At 43.5% G+C, this 22,059-nt stretch overlaps 1 protein-coding gene across 2 annotated transcripts in view; it reads right to left on the bottom strand.

Annotated features, from left to right (window-relative positions):
- Positions 1-22,059, bottom strand: part of CDH4 (cadherin 4) — a 419,557-nt gene that overhangs the window by 69,608 nt on the left and 327,890 nt on the right. For both annotated transcript variants that reach the window (XM_038159241.1, XM_038159242.1), the window contains one exon: positions 9,315-9,487. In XM_038159241.1, the coding sequence (XP_038015169.1) occupies positions 9,315-9,487 (173 nt within the window). The remainder of the gene's footprint in view (positions 1-9,314; positions 9,488-22,059) is intronic.

Genomic DNA, 22,059 nt, shown 5'->3' on the forward strand with positions numbered 1-22,059 from the left:
CAGCAAACACCCACATTTTGGTCCCTGTGCACACATTTCTGTATTTTTGGAAGTATTACATCCTCTGCAAATACAAACGCCACCATCTTGACACTGTTCCAGATGAGATGTACTATAAAAACTCTAGATATATCACAATCTAAATTATACTTTACAGAGCATGTAACAGCCTCTCCGCTGTTTACACTGAGAACTTCCTATTTTAAGAATATTTCAGAATACAAGAGACTGTATTTGGTCTTCTGACAGTCACAGTCCTTTGCATTCAAGCTGCCTTCTTCTTATGCCCAGTTAAGAAAAGTAACTGATGCAGGGTGAAACATCCCACAAACTCACTCATGCTCTGGCAAATGTGTTGAAGATAATATTTAAGCAAGAAATGGAGCCAAAGATGCTCACAGGAATGAATTCTGCTAATAAAAAAAGTAGTACTAGGTCTAGGAAGAAGGAGTTAACAAAGTCTCTCTTTAAAATGCTAATAACAGACAATGGTCTGTGGATAAGTTAATTAGTGGAGCCAGCTTGTGTTTAATTATTTCACTTGACCTGGTGCAGATTTAGACAATAATCCCTTTAGAGAGGGGAAGGGGATGTTGGAAAGGATGTGATGTACCAAAAGAAAAACTTTAAATCTGCCTGAGCCGAGCAGGTAGTCTTCTATCTGAAATTGGAACGATACACTCTTCTCCACTGTAAGACAAGCTCAAATAGAAAAAGAAATGCAGGTCTGAACCAGAGAGATTATGCTAAGGACCTGGTGAGCTTTCCACTCCGATACTTAACTTTTTTTTCCTCCTCCCTATTCAGCTGGGATTTTACTACTGAATAATGTATAAACCAACCCACTGTAGTCTGAGGTGGGATTTCATGGAACTTGAAACAAGTGCAACCAGACTGTACCAGAACTCTCTGAACATATTAAAATGTGTGTGAAGAAAGAAAGGGATCTACAGACTATTAGTATATGTGGAATTTTCTTATAGGAGAGGCTCTGAAGATTTCCATATTTAAAAGAAGGAAACTGATTAGGTGGGGTGTCAGTCCTATTTTTGCTTGGACTCTATAATCGGATCCAATTAAACTCAAAGCTTTGTTTTATCTGAATAGTTAAACCCCAAATCATGCAGCTTTTCAATTTGGTAATATCTCCTCAATAGCTCACCCAAATATGTATAAAAAGCCATTCCAGTTCCACATGTGAGTCAGTACAACCTCCTCCAGAGGCTCCAGCATCTAAATGCTGGCAATACTGAAAGCAAGCCAGGTGTATGAAGAGAGTCTAAGCCAAATGGGAGAAAGAATTAAAAAACCAAATTGGGAGCTACTCTGGCAGGCAGTAAACAGTGTCATCGGCACTGCCTGAGTGGGAGGAAACTCTTCATTTCAGCCAAAGGGCAGGACTCACTCTTGGTGGAATTGGCTCCACAGGAGATGTAAACTGGCTGTAGGTTCCCATTTACAGCCCAGTTCTGAGGCTGCAGCATCCTCCTGTGCACAGCTTCAGGAAGGACACATGGTGCACTGGGACCAGGGCTGAAAATCTACACAGCAGACCAATAAAACCAGCCCAAGTGCTCTGTTTGACCCTCTTTATTAAAAATGCAATCTGATGGGGAATGAAAGGCCTTAGGACAGGACAGGGCCAAGATGAGTGCAAGCAGATCACACAGCCAGGCTGAGCTCACACAAACTCACAGCCAAACTGTGCCAACATATTCTCAGTTTGTACAGCCAGATGATCTCCAGCCTGTTACACTTGTGTCCTGATCACCCTCCTGGTGTACCTTTTTGGGAGATAAACACCATGGCTGTTTTGCTGTCTGCTCAGAGGACTCCCACAGGTTTCAAGCTATTTACCAGCCTCTTTCTTTGGAAAGCTCTTTTATTCTTTAGAAGTGTCTCCTATCATATCTACTTTTTTTTTTTTTTTTTCTACTCATGCTATTTTCTTCCAAGGCCATGGCTCAGAGCCCTTCCTCTATCAGTTTTACTAGTCTATCTAGCTATCAGGCTTTTTTAAAGGAAAAGTAATCAAAAACCCCTTTCCATACGCAGGAGCTCTAAAACTGATTGCCAGCTTCTTGTTTAGAGAGTTGCAGCAATCATGCAGAAGAGAAAAAGGTACAGATCTCCTTGCAGAAACACCCACCAGAAAGACACACAGGCACTGCCACTTGAGGAGCTCAGATGGGGAGACATATTCCTTCTGGGAATTGTGACAAGGTTTCAGAACCACTGGCATTGTTCTCTTCTGAATTAAAACAAATGGTGTGATTTCTGTGACAAGGATTTGCTCACATCTTTCCACCCTGAAACAAAAGCTATGAGGGATCGCTTAAGCAGTGCTGGACCAAGAGTGCTCAGAGCAGATTTGAGCCCTCCCTCTCTGCTAACTTCTGGTATCTCAAATTACTGCAAGTGGCCCTCCACTGAGTGCACAACACACTTGCAAAGCACTAAACAGGGTTAATAAAATGATTCTTCTTCACTGATGAGTGGTAGCGCTCCTCACCATAATTTGCTGAGAAAGGTCATTCTTGTCTGTAATGAGAAAATGAAATGCACTGGAATGATGGGACAAACTCAAGTCAATCCTATGTACAATGCAGAAACATAAACCAGAATCCAGCATAAATCTGCTGGCTAAATTCAGCTTATGGCTAATCAGCTCTTCCTTTGACAGGATATGCTGCTGTGGAAATGGGATAATTTTATAACTGAATAATTTAACCAGTTTTATCTTTAAGTAATGATTTCAGGCATATTAATACATAAAGCTTCAGTATTTACATTTTCGTTACATGGCCCTGAAAAATTACAAGGTATCAGGGATAACGTAGTATTCATGAGAAATGATGTGCACAGAGTGGATTTCATCCCTCAGAGTGACTTTGTGCTCCACAAATCCCTGGATGGCACGTGGCTGCCAGGCAGACAGCGAGGGCAGAGCCTGTTGTGTGACAGCACAGGGCAAACTCCTCCTCAGTGGCAGAGGGGCAGAAACACATCAGGGCCAAAGCTGGAAGGGACAAGTAAAACACAGTCTGACAGAGGATGCTGGAGTATTTTACCTGCTTATCCCTGCTAAGACTCTGGTAGTTTATAACTGCCTTGAAGACATGTTCCACAAGGACTCCCAATCACTGCTTGAATGCTGTGAGAAGTGGAAAAGCCACTTAACCCTGGAAGTCTGTTCCAGTCCTTCATCATCCCAGTCACTTGGGGAGCCTGCAAGTCTGGAAGCTAAATACAAGGACTCGTGGCCCAAATTCATAGAAATGGATGTGCCTCGCTGGCAAAATAATTACTAATCCCTCATTCTGGTTCTCCTCCTGTGAGTTCAGCTGTGGAGGCCTTTTTCTGCATGTTTTGATGCAGTGGTATGGGAAGTTCATCTTGAAAAGCAAGATACTCATGGCTCTGCAGGGTCTAACAACCTTGTTTTAGTTCTCCTCTGGAAAAAGTAGTGACAAGAACATGAAAAGCAGAATCCCTCTCATTTTAAAAAACTCCTGTAATGGATACAAATAGCAAACAGGGTGGATGCTGGATTGTGCATGTCAGAAGGTGACATGCTTGCAGCAATTCAGCATTACTCCTCTCTGCTCCTTGGAGAAGGCTAATCTGACTGAGGAAAATGGGAACAGGAGCTCACAGGATGCAGTCAAGCCATTTAGATGTCACTTTCCCTCATTCTTTGTATTCTGTCAGTACACACACACGAGTGACAATCTGCCCAGGTAAACTCATCCATCACTGGTGTGGTGGGGGATCCCTCAGCCTCACGCTGCAGCAGATGTTCCTCCAGCTCTGCTCTGAGGAGCAGAGGCAGCTTTGCAGGGCATCACAGTGATACGCAGTGAGGGAAATAATTAGCATGGGCCATGGTAATTTAGAACAGAATAAATTCCTTTTGCTGTATTCCAGGGGTGGATGAAGGACTGAAAGCTGCTGGGCTCCACTGTCAGGGGAAGTTTCCTGCTACAGAAAGCCAGGCTCAGCCTGAGTTGCCTGCTGGCTACACCTGGATGATTGTCTGGCTGGAAGAGACAAACCCAGACTGAACCCACTGTATTTGGGTAATCTCAGACTAGTGGGTGTCTATCTATGGGAATGTTTCACAGCAGTCTCAATGGCTAAAATCATTCCTGTACCAGGGCAATGCCTTGTTTACTCCCAGCCAGCATTTGAATGAACAAGAAGGTTTTGAAAAGCTATTGCAATGACCTGGAGATAAATGTACCCAAAATAGTTACTGCAGATAGTAAAGAACCACCCCTGCTCAGTGTTTGGAGTAGTGTACAGTTGTTTTTCTTTTTTTTTTCTTTAACATAACATTTCAAATTCTGCACTATCAGAAATGTGTAGCTGCACCGAACCCAGAGTTTTGGGAAAAGAAATCAACTGTCTCTGCTAATAAGAAGAACTTCTCCTCTTCCCCTCAAAAATTCTGCCATTTCATTCATAAATAAAATAAACCTCTAACTCAGTTGTTGGCAGGCTCTCCCTTTTATCTTTCACTCACTTGAGAAGGACCAGCAACATCACGTTTTCAGAAAGCCAAGTGCAGTAATCATAGAATCGGATTTCATGTATTTTTAAAAGCATTTGCAGCAGAAGAGATCCAATCACTTCTAAAAGAAATACAAACATACAGAAATTTGGAAGAAGTAACTCAGTGCTCCTGATTTCCTTCTTTTCTCCAGCACCAGATGAATGTGCTGGGAAGAGACTCCTTTCTAAGGGACGTCTCAAAAAGTTAGCAACATTATACTACAAGCACCGCAGTGCTGAAATACTTATTATCTCAAATAAACCTGGATGACATTTGAGATGCCTCAACATTTATTGGCCTGCCAGCAGAGCCTGGGATCAATCACCTCCTTTTCTCTCATTCCTTTTTTTTTTTCTCTCCTGCTTGCTCAAAGTCCGTGTTCATCAAATATTTAGGAGAAGCTCTTCAGAGGATGATATTGCCTATACTATAGCCCCACTGCAGGCTTACTGTGCTACTGAGACAGCTATTCTGCCACCAGAGAAATCAAAATTGGTCATGGGGTCAAGTTACTGCACCAGGAGCACCATCAGACTGACAGTCTGGGCTTGATCCCACCTGGGACACTGGGCTGAGTGGAAGGAACAAAGTAAAATGTGGAACAGAGCTGGTCACTTTTGCAAGGTTATACAGAGAAATGTTACTTTTCAGGATAGAAAACAAAAATATGAATGTTCTGCTTGTGTCTGAGACTCACCTGACCCTTTCTTATCTCTTGCAATTTTCTTGCCAGTGGGAAAAAACCTCCCAGATTAATGAAATGTGGAATTCAGACGTGCTGCTAAATGAAGCCGTCAGTCTGGCAGCATCTTGTGTAGTACCACCCACTCCTGCAGCAGCCTGCCATAAATTAAATCAGCTGCCATGGTCCTCCCTACCCCTGAACTTTGCCACAACGTGCTCGTCTCATGCATTCACAGCCTTCCCTGTAATTCACACATTTTGTTCTCCCACCATCACATGATTTTTCCCTCCTAATTTCATTAAATCAGCTGCAGATTTCCTATGCTCCTCCGATGTTTTCCTGCAGCAAGTATCTGCTTTCAACCTTCCCATCAAAACCTGCCTGTCTGAATGTACTTCTGAACCTCTCATGACCCTAAATCCCTATAATTTCCCCTCTTAGTTCAAGGGATGGGTGTTCCTTTGTTCCACCCTTGGCATTTCTCATGCTCAGGCATCCAGGCTTACATCAGGCTGTTGCTAAACTGTCTTCCTTTAATAATTTTTATGAAGTGCAGTCCAATTAACTTTATCTTCCTTGGGGATCCATTCAATTAAGTGCAGTCATAATGAGTGAGTGGACACAGAGCATTGTCACCATATTTACATCCAGATTAAAAGGAACCAGGTAAGATAACTTTAAAGCCATCAATATTTTAATATTTTGGCTTTTGATTGTGCTATCTTCAGTGTCAGGCACATTTAGGAGAGACCAGCACAATTTGAGAGGCTGCATTTTTAATTTCCTCCATGGTTTGTGGAAATGGGGGTTTAGAAACAGCAGCAAAAATACATGACCTGGTCTTAAAAAATAGGTTTCTCACAGGTCAAACAAAACACTTGTCCTGACACAAAATAAGCTAAAACTTCATCCAGTTCATTCTTGAAGGTAATTTAGGTTAAGTTCTTGATTGAAGGTAATTTAGGAAACCAGCAAAGAACCAATATTTAAGTGGAGATGCTGAGAACATCAGGAAATCTCATTTAATGAGCATGCAACAGAAATGCTGAGCTAGGAACACCAGTTTTGAAGTGACTTCTCTCCCTTTTGAAAGACAAATGCTGGATCTGGAACATAGACCTGTCTCTCAGATATGGAATAGCTCTGGAAGTTATTTTTACACCTGCTTTGCATTGCAGAAGCAAGGGAGAAGGCTCCAATGGAGACTGAAAACCTCATTCTGTATCACCACAGCTTAACTTAATCATGTCTCAGGCACTGATAAATGTGTCAATAAGCATTTGGAGAAATAACTGGTATCCTGGGAATTTATCTTGGTTATAGGAGTTTCAGCTGAATAGGTCAGATTTGTTAACATTTTAATTTACACACATCTGCATTCCAAATATTGCTCTTCGTCTCCTTTTCCTAATGATAAGGAAATGTCAGCAGCAACCCCAAATTCACTCCTCTAATAGCTTCCTCAAGTTTTCAGGAAAAACAAACAAAAACAAAAAACCAGTTTGTGGTACAGTAATGGGAGTGTTTAAACACAATTTTCAACTTAGATGCAATATAACTTTATGGTAATACACCAGAAAGTTTTGCCAATTCCAGATGTAATCCTGAAAGCAGGAGAGAGAGCTGGGAATAAGCATGGCCCATAGCTTCAGGGCAGCCCCAGGATTATGCCCAGAGCTGGTTGTTCTGCCTTGATCCAAGTGTCCCTTGCCCAGTCTTGTACTCAGCCTGGGACACTCAACACCAGATTTCCACACACAATGTGCCAGCTGTGATTTCCTGGACCATGAGCACAAGGGAACTTACACAAAGCACATGGTTCCCCTGCAAGTTTTTAAAAAACTTCAGATGCAATGAGAGAAGCAATGAAAAAGATTCTGCCTTATCCTTTCCCCCTAATTATCACCTGCCTCTTTTCTGAGCTGATTTGCTGAGATTAAAACCTCTCTCCCACCAAGTTATCCCAATCTGTGTTTCTGAAATTAATATAAACCGACGACCTTTCTCTGCCCATAAAGCCCAGCATTAAAGCTGGCCTGCACTGATGTCAGGGGGGCAATAACAGTTCTTTCATTTCCATAAAATCAGCATTTTCCTGCCAGAATTCCAATTTCTTCTCTGAGTACTCTGCTACCATCCCCCTGGGGGCTGCCAGCAATCTCTCCAGCACTTGTTTCTCCTCTTCCACTGCAAGCCTGCCTCAGGCTCCAGCACAGCCTGGGATCATCTACCTGCTTAAGATTCAGTCAACTTCCCAGCTCTTGGAATAAAAGGAGCAGGGAAAGGTCAAATCCGCCCTAGGTTGTGCTTGCAGAGTCTGCCACGTCAGGTGGGAAGGAGCAGGTGCTGGAGCTCCTCCTGCTCCCCCAGCTCTGCTTCCTGCCTTCACACCTGGAAAGCTCTCTGCTTTCCTGACCTTCTTGGAAAGCTGTTTCACACAGCGTGTCCCCCCTGGGCCAGCTCACCCTGAAACAGCGCCGAGGGCGAGCCCTCTGCTGCTCCCAGCCAGCATTCCCAGCCAGCATTCTCATCCCCATCCCCATCCCCATCCCCATCCCCATCCCCATCCCCACCCCCACCCCCATCCCATCCCCATCCCCATCCCCATCCCCATCCCCATCCCCATCCCCATCCCCATCCCCATCCCCATCCCCATCCCCATCCCCATCCCATCCCCATCCCCATCCCCATCCCCATCCCACCCCAAGTGTCCCGGGATGCCCCAGGGCTCCACACGTGCTGCTGAGCTGCTGCTGGGCCTTTTATCTGCTTTCAGCAGCTGCCTTTGGGATCCTCCCCGAGCTGCTCTCAAGCAGAAAAGCAGCCCCAGACATGGGAATGAAACGGGCACAATCCCTGGCAGGGAATGTCTCCTGACTGGAGGCTGGCACAGCATCAGCAGTGGGGCCAAAAATGTGCTGCAGGCCTGAGGGGCATGGGAAAAATCTCCAAGGTGCTGGAGGCTTCACCTCTCAGAGTTTAGGTCCTAGGCCCACAAGTGGGGATTCCTGCTTGCCCTGCCATTGCCACAGGGGAGGAAAGGAGAGAAAGAAGAACAAAACCAGTTTCTGGTGCCTTCTCCCAGAAACGCAGCACACTGGGCTCTCCCAAGCTGGACTCTCCCACTGGATGTGTTGGCTCTGGGGACTGCCTGAAAAGAAACACCTGAGCCTCAGACTAAGCAAGTCCTTCCTTCCATACTCTCGGTGGCCCGTTGTTCCCATCACTCAGTCCACAGAGCTCCCCCAGCTGCACTGAGCTGCACTCCATCACCTGCACAGTCCAATGGGGAATAAAAGCAGAACTGAAGTTCTGGGATTCTCTCCCTTTACACCCACTGAGCCCATCCCCTCCCTCCCCACTCACTCCATCCCACACCACTGACACTGCATTGGCTTTTGTTTAATGTGTGAGGTATAAATGCTTTGTCCTTGAGCTACACCCACAACCAGAGGAGGCACAGCTCTGAGAATCACATATAGTTTACACTAGCAGAGTATTTTTTTGTCAGTAAAAGTGAAATTTCTGCTGCATTTGGAAAAACTGCACATTGTAAAATGCCAGAAAGAAGAGGCACTGAAGGCAGAACATCACACAAACCTAAAATCACTGGAAGACATTTTACTAGTTTGGAAATGACACAAGGACATGAAGTGTGCTGAGTGCAGGCTGTGTTCCTTTTCCAGGGCTAACATGCAAAGAACTAAGGAAGACAGGTCTAGAAAGGGCTATAGATGTCTTACACTTTATTTCCCCTCAACAGAAGGGGGGACAAATGACCATTTATTCATCCCCCTCTGCCTCCTGGAATATTTTCTACATCTTTGAGTTTTACAAACTTAGGAAAGGAAAATATCAGCTCCTGTAGTTTGAAGATTCTCTCAGGGTTTCATTGACTGATATGGACAAAAATATCACATCAAAGCCACGATGCCCCACAGCTGCTGCAGAAGCAAAGACTGTGATCTCCACACCTCAACTCCAGCTTTTAGAGCCTTGGCATTAAAGACCGGGTTTGGGCTTTTCACATCAGCAACCCTCAACAAACACCTGGTGAGAGGGTTTCAAACTCACCTCCCTGTCGAGCCCAGCGGCCACGGTGACGATGTCCCCTGTCTCGCTGTTGATGGTGAACATGTTTTGGGAGGGGCTCTGCGGGGTCTGCGTGACGATGCGGTACCTCACCATCCCGTTGGCCGTGGTGCCGTCGTCCGCGTCGTTCGCCGTCACCGTCATCACGTAGGTCCCTGGGGACAAGGCAAGAGGGATTATCAGTGCCACCAAACTGCAGAGCAGACTGTGGTCCCACTGACCTGGGGTCATGCGTTTCGTTCAGAAATGCTGGGGAATAGACATCTCACTTCAGCCAGGCAAGGTGAGGATTATGGAAATAGCAACACTGCTGAGACAGATGATGTGGAAGGATGCTGATTACACGTAACTGGTAGATAGAGAGAAGTCATGTGAGGGTATCTATGATTAACTTCTAATTCTTTCAGTGATTGTGAGTTTTAGGGCAGCATTTTTTGTCCTGCAATTTCACAGATTCTCACAGGAGATTTTTTTCCCCATCCAATCACTGCATTCACACGCATTCAGAAGCAGAATTTAATAGTGGAAAGCCCATCAGACTTCTCAGCAGCTTCAGAAGGACACCATCAACATGCCCATACCCAGTGCAGGAAGCAACTGCCTGCTGCTTCCAGTTCTTGGAGAAACATTCACCTTTCTTGTCCCTCCAGGATTAAAAAATCCATTTCTACAGAGCAAATACAACAGCTGCTGCCCAGCAGGACAGAAAATCAATGATTTGGTATGTGTGGCCAGTGATGTATTGAATTGTTGGTTTGTTTCTTGCTAATCATCAGTGTCTTCATTTGCCTTGCAAAAAACAATCCCTACATTCTCGATACTGTCGGGAGTGCACTGATGCACTGACAGGCTCATTAGCACTGGAGTTTGGCAGCAGGGTGTTTTGCTAAAGTGGGAAATTATCATTATGAGCGTAAAAGATGTTATTTGATTGGATGGACTCCTGCAGCTGCATGGTCCTGTCACACCCCCCGAGCTCATAGGGCCTGGCTTTACACTTGTCATATTGGTGGAAGGGAATGAGTAGAAGGGCAGGCACACACTGCTGACACAAGGCAATCTGCAACAGTGGATGAATATAATGATATGAGACCTGAGAAGAGGAGTGGGAGGCAAAGAGAGACAGCAAAACCAGACACAACCTCGTTTGTGATCACCAAACCCAACAGCATCCATGAGAAGAGGGAAGGTGCTGCTCGAACACTGCACACGTGGGAAGTTTGGGCACATGGACCAACTTATGAGCCTGCCCTGCTGGAGAGATGCCAAGTGGTCCCAGCAAGAACCTGAGCTGACTTGAGATGGAGCCATACGTGGCTCTCCAAAAAGAGCTGAGTTTGTTCTGCTCTCTGGGTTAGATGTGACCCATGGGCAAACTTGAGGACAAGTGGCTGCATCAGCATTGTGCAGTTTCTCCTCTGGCACACCCAGCCTGGTCACACAGGGAGCTACCACACTCCCAGGAAGGGAGTCTGGTCTTCAGGAAGACCAGAGAGCTGCAGAGCTTGTATGTGTTTGCAAAAGACTTGAAAAATACCGCATACTCTAAATAGCTGCAGCACTTTGTACCTTAGCCAAGTATCTTTCAGCCACTCAGCACACAGGAAATCCCCCCAGCACCTTTTCCAACTCTGGAAAACCAGTGTTTCTCAGTATTAGCAGAAGTGTAGAAGAAGTTTGTATTTTTACACTTGTGTGAAGTGCTTTGCTGATCTTCCATCTGCCTCAATCAGGCTCTTTTTGTTCTCGGTGGTGATACATATATTCCTGTGAGTTTTCTTAGTTCAATAAGAATTATAGATTAAAAAATAAATGAATGTGTAAAGCAAATCTTAATGATGAATACATTCCTGTTTTTCTGCAATAATCCTGATTCACATTTGTGAAATGAAAACAAACTATTCAACAACTTTAACATTCTCCCGATCAATAAACTTCAGAAGACGGAAGGAACACTGAATTGAAACAAGGCTGTGCAAGCAACAAATTTTTCTCCATTTTCTCTCCAAGCATTCGTTTTTTGCTCTTTTGCAAAACCAGTTATCATGAGACAGCTGATACAAATAATGAAGCCAACCCTTAGATAACTACAGGGAAAATGTACAGGAGAAATTTAAATAGGAAATATGCTGAATGAGATGTTTGATTTGGAATTTATGTTATCTTAATGCATTCAATACTGAAAATATCTCTGAACAGAATGTCAAAACCTGGGGCTAATGAAAACAGAAGCGGAAGAGGAAAACAGAATCTATTTTAGGACACATGCAGTCTTAGGATGTATTCCAAAAAACAGGTGGTGTTTCATGATGCACTTCTAGCTGAAAAAACAGCTCTGAAAGTCATTTGGACTTTCAGGTTCAGACAAGGGCACCCCACCACTGTGGTCCCTCCTCATGTGGGATGTCTCAGATTTCGGTGTAGATTCCAAAATTACCCAGCACGTGTATGAAATGGTGGGTTCCCAGCTTGGCAGGGGAACCTGACAGGCTGCAGCTGTGGTGGGAGGGGGTGGCGGGACAGCAGCTGTACTGTGGATGGAGAGCACAGAACGTCTCCTTCACTCTTTCTCTGACCCTTTTGCTTCTTTCCTGCGGTGTAACACTGGACTGAGCACATCTGCTCTAGAGAAAAAGGACTATTTCAGCAGCATTTGACCTGCATCTCCATAAAGGGAGATGGGGCTGGAGAAATGTCTCTAAAGTCATGAACTGAGCACCAGGGAGCTGTATTTCAAGAGGCAATCTGCTCCCTATCTCTTATCTTTAATTTCCATTATGAAACCCAACCACAGAGAAAATAAAGAGAGGAACTTGGCATTAATTACTATCTTGTAACTTAATAAAACACCCTCTGCAAAGGGATACACACGGAGCTGCAGCAGCCACTTCCTTCCTGGCTCTCCCTGGGGCTGTCTGTCTGACCACAGTCTGCTGAAAACTGGCTGCAAATTGCTTCTCCCTCTCCACAGCCTGGACAGTGGCTGATATCTCCTCTCCCCTTCCTGTGCACACACTTTTCCACCAGTGCTGACCCACAGCATCTCCTGTTCTCCGTGCTGAGGGCACCATCCCTAGGGATGGCTCCTGAGGGATCAGCTGGTGTAACCTACCCCACTGCCATGTTCCACTTGGTTTGCTTTGCATTTAGCCTGTCTTTAAGCAAGATTTATCCTCCAGACACCTGCGTGCTGCAGTGAACGACGCAAACATAGATCTGTGCACAAGAGTATTCCACAGAGCGATGTGGATATACACAGATAAAGTGTCTGACATCCTCTGGGTGCTGTATAAACTCTTGCTCTGCACTCAGATGGTTGGTGATGATTTACCTGCAATAAAGTAAATAATGCCATGCTCCTACATCCTTTACATGGAGATACATCTTCATGTACTTTATATTAAACTAAAGGCAATATATCCCTGTATCCAGCCCCTAATACTACACAAATTAGGCAAATATACAGTGGCAGAGAGCACAGCTCTAACACACTCGAGGACTGAAGCTGGTGTTGCTTGGTTTAAATGATGAAGCACTGACTGCCTAATCTGGCCCACAGGATGTGTGTCTTTTGTGGAAATCAAAGTATTAACCACACCATATTTACAGCCCTCTATCCTACCCAAACAGAGGCTAGGAGCAATTACTACAGACCAGAAACACTGAGAAAACTCCTCCAAGTCACACTCAAGACCCCCAATCTATACTCTGTCAATTTTGCATCAGATCCTGCTGGTGGTGATGAAGGTCCAAGAGTAGGTTAAACAAGTGTAAACAGGGCAAGAGGGACTTTCTGCTTGCAATGCCTGAGAAAAGCATAATCTTTATTTTTCTGCTCTGCAGGGCTTGCTTTCAAGCACACTGACAACATTAAATGAATGCAAAAAGTGCCCAAACTCAGAAATTTGCCCCAGTCTGTGCAGTGTATCACAGGATGAATACCCAGTGCAGATATGACAGATATATATCTGATATAACTGCATTAAAGTACACACCTGGCCTAACTCAGGTATGTAACCTACTGAAAGAAAACCATTTCTCATCAAATAAGGCACATGGTATGTTAAATAAAATACCAAACCTAGTACATCATGTCAATATTAAATCAAATTTACTGTATGTTGAACAGCTCTTCTGAGCAGCAGATTGAATTACCATGCACAGCTAGTGATGACAAGATTACTGTGCATTAGCCTTCATTAACTAACGTGCAGAGTTCATATATCACCTGAGTTAAAATTAATGGATGGCATGATGAAGGAGATCTATCAATAAAAGGCAAGACCTCCAGAATCTGTAACTTCCCAATGCATTCTCTTTGATTTCCCAGAGACTGTAACCTCCCAGATGCTATTTTGTCAAATGAGATGGTTTTGTTTCTAACCATGGATAAGACACATGAGAGAAATGCTTGAAAGCAACCCTTATGGAAAATATTCCCATTGGATTAATTAAAGTTTCTACAGGATAGGCAAAAAAATGCCTAGAGAACCTGGGGGAATGGAAGCAAAGGGAGATGATTTGCACCTGTACATTCAGTTTTGTTTGTCAATTTTAAAATGAATTGCACCTCCTTGCAAAAGACTGCAAAGAGATTTTGCTAGATTCACCATATCTCATTCCATCTGTATACACTAAGGAAAAATAAAAGCAAAACAAGAGAGATAGCTGCCCTGAGTATGTGTAAGCAGATAAGCACAGTCACAAACAAATGTCCCCCTCAAATCACCCTGGAATCTGAGAATCAGCCCAGTTCTTTGTAGCTCAGACAATCCCAAAGCATGCTGAGGGTTGCTAATTCCCCTCACGTTGTCTGCAATCTCTGCTCTCCCATCTATGCGACTTCATTTCTCCATAAAGATGGAGCTTTCAGGAGTTTAAGTCACACAAAAAATATTTTGGCACAGTTGTGCTCCTGAAGTCTTTGTTACAATTGCTTTATAATTCCCATTTTTCTAAGCTGGTTTGATATCCATTAGTTAGATTTAATGCATGTTAAAATAAAGAGCTAATGGGCACTTACCAGGAAGGCAACAAAATATAAAAATCAAAACTCCTTTTATTTTGCCCTTTATCCCACATGTCACTGCAAAACCACATAATCCTCTCAGTCTTCTCCTGTGATATAAACAGAAAACACTAAAAATTCACCCACTTTTTACTGATAATGCTGTTTCTCTATCCAGCTTTATCTTACAGTTTATGTTTTTAAATGGCTGGTAAATGGCTGCAGAATCATTAAAGGTTGCTTAACCTTCTCAGTCTAATTTTGACCTACTAGATACTTAATTTAATCATTCCCCCATAGAAAAGGATGGAATCATTATGTGCAGACATGTGGTGATAGCCACGTTACATTAGATCTTCATTAACCCAAGTTAATAATGGCTTTGTACTAATGGAAACTTCCCCTTACTCCTCATTTTTTTTCCCCCAAATTGGAAAGCTCACTTAGTGAACCCTCTGCATCTGATGCTCGATAGAGAAGACAGTAAGACTTGTGGGAAGATTAAATACTGAAAAACAGTGTAAAATTTACAACATTTCCTAAAACTACAATTTTCTACTCAGAACAGTTTCCTGATACCCATTTCCTTCCCCACAGAGGATGGGAATCTCATGCCACTACTCATAACAGGCACCCTTCACCCTTTAGGTGATTTCACTGCAAGGAGGTCTCAGGGACAGAAACACAAAAGAAAAAGCAAAGGCATCAAAACCAAGTTCCAATGACAAGTATGATGGGATCCTGAAAAAGTCCTCAGAGTACAACTGAACTTTCTGTAGTGTTAAAGACTAAAGCATTTCATCTAACAAACGTGCATCCTCAAGTGAAAAAAAATTAAATGTACTCAATGGGTGATGTGAAACAATTTCACACACTCATTGTAAGTGGTTCAAATGAAATTGGGTAGCTGACCCAGCAAGGGTCCTGAGTGGAGTCACAGAGGTGAACAGGAAAATGGACAAGACATCAAGATGACAGAAGTGAGTGCGAGTACTGCAGGTGTAATAAATTGCAAATGTACTTAAATTAAACTGCATCCCACATGCTCTGGATAAAAAAATGAAATAGAAGCGGCACTTTCCTTCCGAATGATATTCTTTCCGTTGTAACTGATAGCTACTGTCATTCTCCTTCACCATAATTTTTGTAATCATTGGCAAATTTTGACCTTTCAAGCAGCTAACCTAATTCGTAACGGATGCCACTTCCTAATTAGCAGAGACATTGGATTTTCAGCTTCAGACAGGGCAAGAGCCAACCTAATGAGAATAAAGAGAGCGAGCAGGTCTGGAGAGACAACAGAGAGAGCTGAAGAGGCTGCTGTCACCCAGGACGGAAATAAGACCTCCTTATTGCTAAAAATGGAATAAATACCTCCGGAGAGCCAGGGAGCAGATGCACTGACTGCAGCACACACATGGCCCTTGCCAGATTTGGAGATCACTCCCCTCCAGCAGCCTGCAGCTCACTGAGACCCTCTTACCCCAGAGAAATCCCACCAGTCAAACATCAGGGTGGGCAAAGGCACACCCAGCCTGTGAGCAAATGGTTCTGGCTGCATAAATCCACAAAGTTCAGCTTGGCTGAGTTCCTGCACATGCATCCTCTCGATTTCCAGGGCTAATTTAAAGAAGGGGTAAAGCAAGGCTACTTAGGACAAGATATCCTGAACATCCCCAGTGAACTCTGCTGAACACCCAGGTTTGATGCTGCACTGAAGGCACGTGTGACTCCGGAAATCATGCAGCCCCAGCTGCACACAGCCTGACACTGAGCACATCCTCCACAAGGCTGCAGTCCAAACCCTGAATTTTGACACTAGAATACAATACAATATAAAGTGGTGTAATAGAATATAAACATTATTATATATATCACACCATGCTATTTGTAACTGCTGGTTAAAAGGAGGCAGAGTGTAGGATATTATAGTGTTCAGTTGTAACTCCCTCCTACATTGGTGTCAGACCATGATTTCCACATTTATTTTTTTTTCCCCTTTACATCAACTTGTCCTTCTTTTTTTTGGAGGGAAAACCCATCTTGGGATTTGCATTTTTTTCCTCACTTACAGTCCTATAATTCACTTCCTTGCTCTTGGGACTGGATGCTTCTGAAAAGGAAATTAAGAGTACAGATTTCATAACCACTCACCTCGAAAGAAAATGGAAAGCACTACCACATGAGTCTGCAGAAAAACAATTTCTTACCTTAAAATTGTGCTTGGCTGAGCAAAAGAACTTGAAAAGGAATATTGTGTATCCTAAGTCTGTGTGTAATGTGTGAGAGAATAGAATCAGGTTGGACAAAGCCATTTTTAATAGCATATAAAGTGCAAGGATAAGAGCAACACCTGCCCAGGGTGCAGAAGATGGCACTGCCACAGATGAATATATTCAAGCTTGGGATGGATCCAGAAGTGATGCACCTCTGGGATGAATGGAAGAATCCAATGAGTCCTACTCTGACCCTCTGGAATATTTTACACCTGTGCATGATCTCTCTGAAACATTCAGCATTTGCATTATTTTACATTTCTAGTGCTACAAACCAGAACGTGTGGCAGCCCCATCCATGAACCTGGTCAGGTGCTCTCTTGAACTGGGACCTTCCTAAATGAAGAGTTCTAAAATTAACTTACCTCCAAGCTGGAAAAAACATATTGAATGTTTTGACTACGAGCAGTGCTATGGCATTTTTGGAATGGGTTGCAGTGGCAGGAAAAGGGATTCACTCTGTGTCCTATTAATTTTTTAAAATGAAACATCTTCTCTTCAGATTTCAGGCCCTGCCAGCCAACTACACCTGCTCTGCTCCTTCACTGAACAAACAACCAGGCACACCAGGCATCTCCTCATGAATTGCACTGTCAGGTTGGAGAAGAGGAACAAGCCAGAACTGCAGAATCCAAATTCTCCCCATGAATATATATATACAAATGCAACTATATGCCTTAAAAGATTAATTTCACATGCCTTAAATTGCAGTTTAATTTGAAAACTAATTCAGCCTCATAATTGGCTTTCTGTTCAAATCACTGAGGCTAAAGATTTAAATTCTTAATATTCAGATGACTTTCGAGTTTCTGGCCCCATCTGTGCATTAGTCCATGGTGTTAATCTCTGAGGGAATCTCTGCTGGCATAGAAATAAAATAAACAAACTGGGACACTAGTAGAGTAATCAGCTTTTAAAATCCTTGGGTTTTTTTAATATACTGCTTATTTTTTATGAGATTTCTTTAACTCGATTTGCCACATATAGATTTGGCTCCCAGCTATTTAATTTTTCACGTGGCATGTTATCAACAATTATTCTATCAGAGTTCCATGGACTCAGGAGGAGAAGGAGAAATTTTAAATTACAACATTTCTCACGTAAGAAATACTAATATTCCTTTATTTTGGAGGACTCTCTACACTCAGCACTCTTTCACACCACTCCTAAGCAGGGTGGTAGGAGTAAACTATCCTACCCAGCTCCAGGAGAATGAAGGGGCTGGATAGAGTTTAAAATCAGTCACTTGGACTTGTGCTATTGACTTGAAAGGGACCAAGATGCATCCACAGAGTTAGTGAAGTGGAAAGGATGAATGGGAATGGAAAAGGCCAGTCTGACAGGAACAAATTGTTTTGGAGAGATGAGTTAATTTTTGACAATCTTTCTGTTAAAACAAAATAGATACAACCCAGAGCAAAGCACTCAAGTCACTGCAGAGCATTTCACATTGACCTTTTCAGAACTGAACACTTCAGTTAAGTGAGACATCCACATCCTTCCACAAGGAAGGGTCTGCTGTGGTTATAGCAAAACTAAGCTTCTGCAGAGATGAAATCAATCCTTCTCCATCACACTATTCTTTTGTGATTAAATTCCCTTTCTTCTTTCATATTTAAGCATTTTCAGGCCGTCTTATTGAGTAATTTTTTTTTTTTTGAAACTGTAAGAGTTTCTCCTGAAAGAGCCCTCCCCAAGAACACTGCTGGGATCCTGCACAGCCAGCAGTACGAGTTCATGGGCTTGTGCTCACAGAGGGGAAAATCCCACTCCAAGCCCCAGTTCCTTCCTGCTGTAAGGAGCTGGTGTGATGCAGCTGGGAGCTGTGGGCATGGAAAAGGCAGCAGAATCCTTGCAGGGCAGGCAGTGCTGGGCAGCCGAGCTCTGCACCCATCCCGCTTTGTCAGCGCTTGAAAGGCAACGCGCAGCTCCAGGAGAGCTCTGCTGATTAAGGCTGCCAGAGGGAGCAGGGGAATTTCAGCTCCAGCTTGCAGCTGCATTTTTAAAACTTGGCTGTGTTCTTCACACAGAGGCAAAGTTCAAAGAGGCAGAACATTATTCAACATGAGTAAAATACGGTCTTTTAAGATACACTTTCAAACAGCGGCGCGTTAAATCAAAACAGCGCGTGGAGGGGGAGAGTGAGGAAGAAAGATGGTCCTGTGGAAAAGGAAATCCTGCATCACTACTCCTGTTCTGCATTTTGGAAGGGCCTGCTTTTACACATTTTAAATTGCCCAGCTACTTGACCTGAGGCTACATGAGGTAGAAATGCATTAAACTGTTCTTCCAGAGAGTATCAGAAAAGGAAAGAGATGTAATTCAGTTTAGGAGCCAGCACATCTGAGGATGTCCAGGGGCCAGTTCTCTATGGAGAACTTCACCAAGAGTGAGCTCCTGATTTCAAGAACACTATGCTGTGGCTCAAGACACTATTTCAATTAAGTTATTATAATCTTAACCAGCAACAACAACCTATTATAATTAATAATACTTGATGATTTCTTTTCTATTTCTGTCAAGGGTTGCTTCAAGGTGACTTGCAGAGAGCATGCTCCTTGGGAACCCAGGCTGAGTGCTCTGCAGGCTGGGAAGCCCCTTCACTTAAACCCCATCAGACTGTCTAATGAGTCTCTCCACATCACTGCCAATTCTTCCAGCTCTTGGAAAATTTTGTATATTTGTATTCCAGGCTACAGCAAACTTGCTCCTGCAGGAGACTGAGTGCCCAGCAGTGTCACACCGTGCTGCAGGCTGGAGCACGCCTCCTTCTACATTCCCTTTCCTTGCTTCACTCCACCCTCTTTTGGCTTGTTCACTGTTGAGTCAGTAGGTCACATCTTCCTTGGCCACCCTCCATGCCCTGCCCTGCCCTGGCACACTCTGCAGCCGGGCTCAGAGATGAGGCCACACACTCTGCTCCAGGTCACCACATCCCAGCCCCAGCAGGGACCAGGATCCTGCGGAGGGACAGCCCTGCTGCTGTGCACACTCAGCCCTGCCTCTGCTCCAGCCCGGAGCCCGGGAGTGCTGGACAGCTCCTCAGAGCCCTTTCCTGCTCACTGGAACAGGAGCTGCTCTGTTGATCCCACTGAAGCCTAACCAGGGCTTTCCCTGCAGCTCAAGGTCACTGTGCCCCGCTCAGCCTCTGCTCAGCAGCACATCTGTGATGGTTTTGCTCTGCAAAATTTCCATGGTTAGAGCTCAAGCTCCATACATCCTTTTTTATCTGGGTTTTTTTTTTAATTAAATCTGGGCAAAATTCCGACTGACTTCAAACAGCCACTGGCTGCTCATTCTAGCTGCCCTCAGAGCCAGCATTTATTTGGGATACTCTAATATCTCTCATCAGAGGTGTGCAAAATTAAGAACATTGCAGATACTGTCGTAATCAAGTAATCCTGCATTTTTAATCACAGCCATTATAAATGGGCATATGGAAGATGTGAGAAATAACAATTGCACAGGATATCCAGGGAAGCATTTTCAGACCTCAGGCATAGTTCAGCAGCACTGAGCAGAGGAAAATGAATGCTGAACTCCTGTAACATATAACAAGATTTTTTGGTTTGCTTGAAGCATGGATATTCACACATATGCAGATATATTTTTATAGATGCATATACATCTCTAACTTACTGTTGAATCAGTACTGAACAAATTTTGCTGTTACCTCAAAGAATATGCAGTGTCTTTCATTTCTCAACCGCTGCCAGAAATAATCATGAATTCTGGTAATGTATTTCTTCTCTTGCAATGGCTGGTGGTACCTCCTTATTTGTTACAATATTCTGAGGCATCTTCAACCAATAAAAAGTTTCTAAATATTTGCAAGATCTACCCTTAGCTAAATACATTGTCTACATTTGTCTCTGCACAAAAGAGTGACACATCATTTTGAGGCAAAGGAGGAGCATGCAGATATTCCCTTTAACTCCATGACCTCTCTATCACTTTCTCAAAGGCACAAGATCATGTTTCTTGCCAAACACACGGAATGAGGGCCTCCAATACCCAAATTCCTGGGAGGCTCAACAAAAGCAAGGAAGAGAAATTCAATACTAATATAAACCTTTAAAAGAATACCGATTAAACAGGAGAGAGAGAGGAAAAAACCCGACAAATACATCAAAGACAAATGTAATTGCTTTTGAATAAAAACAGATTGCTTTCTACCTTCCTGCCTTAAAGGCAAGCACTCCAGCCTGGGACAGAGAATACCAAAGAACACTGCTAGAAGCAGAGGCACAAGTATTTTGTAGGCAAATTATCCTGTTCTATTTAATAGCTCAAAGGCTTATCTGGATTTCAGACAAGAAGAGGATGCAATTTACTGCTTCTCTGACAGATGAACAGAGCTAGTTAAAACATTTGGGAACACTTTGAATATTGATCTGTCCTCAAATAAGATGTAAGAAATTTGATTTGCTATGGAAATGTTGTATCAATCTTCAAACCTTTATATGCCCCAAAGTGGCCTTCAAATGAAAGCTGGAAAAATTCTCTGGGAAGATGTAATCAGAGCTGCCAGCTGAGGGACTCCTCACATTCCCTCCTCCAAGCAGAACCACGATCAGGACTTTGAAGCTGGGACATCACCACCCAAAGGAATCAGAAAGGGAGCTGTACCTATTCTTTGCTCAGAAACAATGTCACGTTCTGTCCCCACCGCATGTCCCCCACAGCTGCCTGTCCCTCACAGTGCTGGAAGACAATCAATCAGGACTGTGAATCACCTTGTTAAAAACAGAGCCCACTGGAGGCTTCCCTGTCACACCTCCGGCAGCGGAGCCACTGTGATAAATGTTTGCTGACACAAACCAAAGTCACGGGGTATTTAACCCCTCAGCTGGCAAACAACCAAGGAGAGAATCTAGGAAAAAAAACTCCCTCTGATTTCAGGAGTTTTCCAATTGTACTGGTGACACAAAACAATTTATGTTCAAAGAATGGATACAGTCATTTTAGTTACACTCAGCAATGAGCTAAACCAACCCTGCTCCCATATTGGAAACTCCAGGGTTACACCACACTTAAATAACAAATCAACAGTAGAGTTGGAAAGAGAACATTAAAGACCTTTACAGCTCTGTTTCTTCCAAGCATATAAATGTGCTCATGTAAAAATCATCCCTTTTCCCCATACAGCTTATGCCATCACTGATTTTTCACCCATAAATTTCCTGTAATTCAACTTCAGGTTTTTCCCCCATTTTACCCTCTGTTAGAATAGTCTGTGGGGACAGAGGATGAGCCTGCAATTTCAATGTGAATATTCCCACTTCTCCAGGTTTCCATCAGGTCCCAAGTAAGAAAGTGTTTCCTTGAGACAGAGCCTTCTTTGGAGTCTGACTGGATGCCAGATATTGAGCTGGCAAATGACTGAATTAAATATCAAGGAGGAGGATATTGAGCACAGGGTCAGGGAAAGGCCACTGCCAGG

Source organism: Motacilla alba, chromosome 20 (assembly GCF_015832195.1).
Source record: "Motacilla alba alba isolate MOTALB_02 chromosome 20, Motacilla_alba_V1.0_pri, whole genome shotgun sequence".
NCBI lineage: Eukaryota > Metazoa > Chordata > Aves > Passeriformes > Motacillidae > Motacilla > Motacilla alba.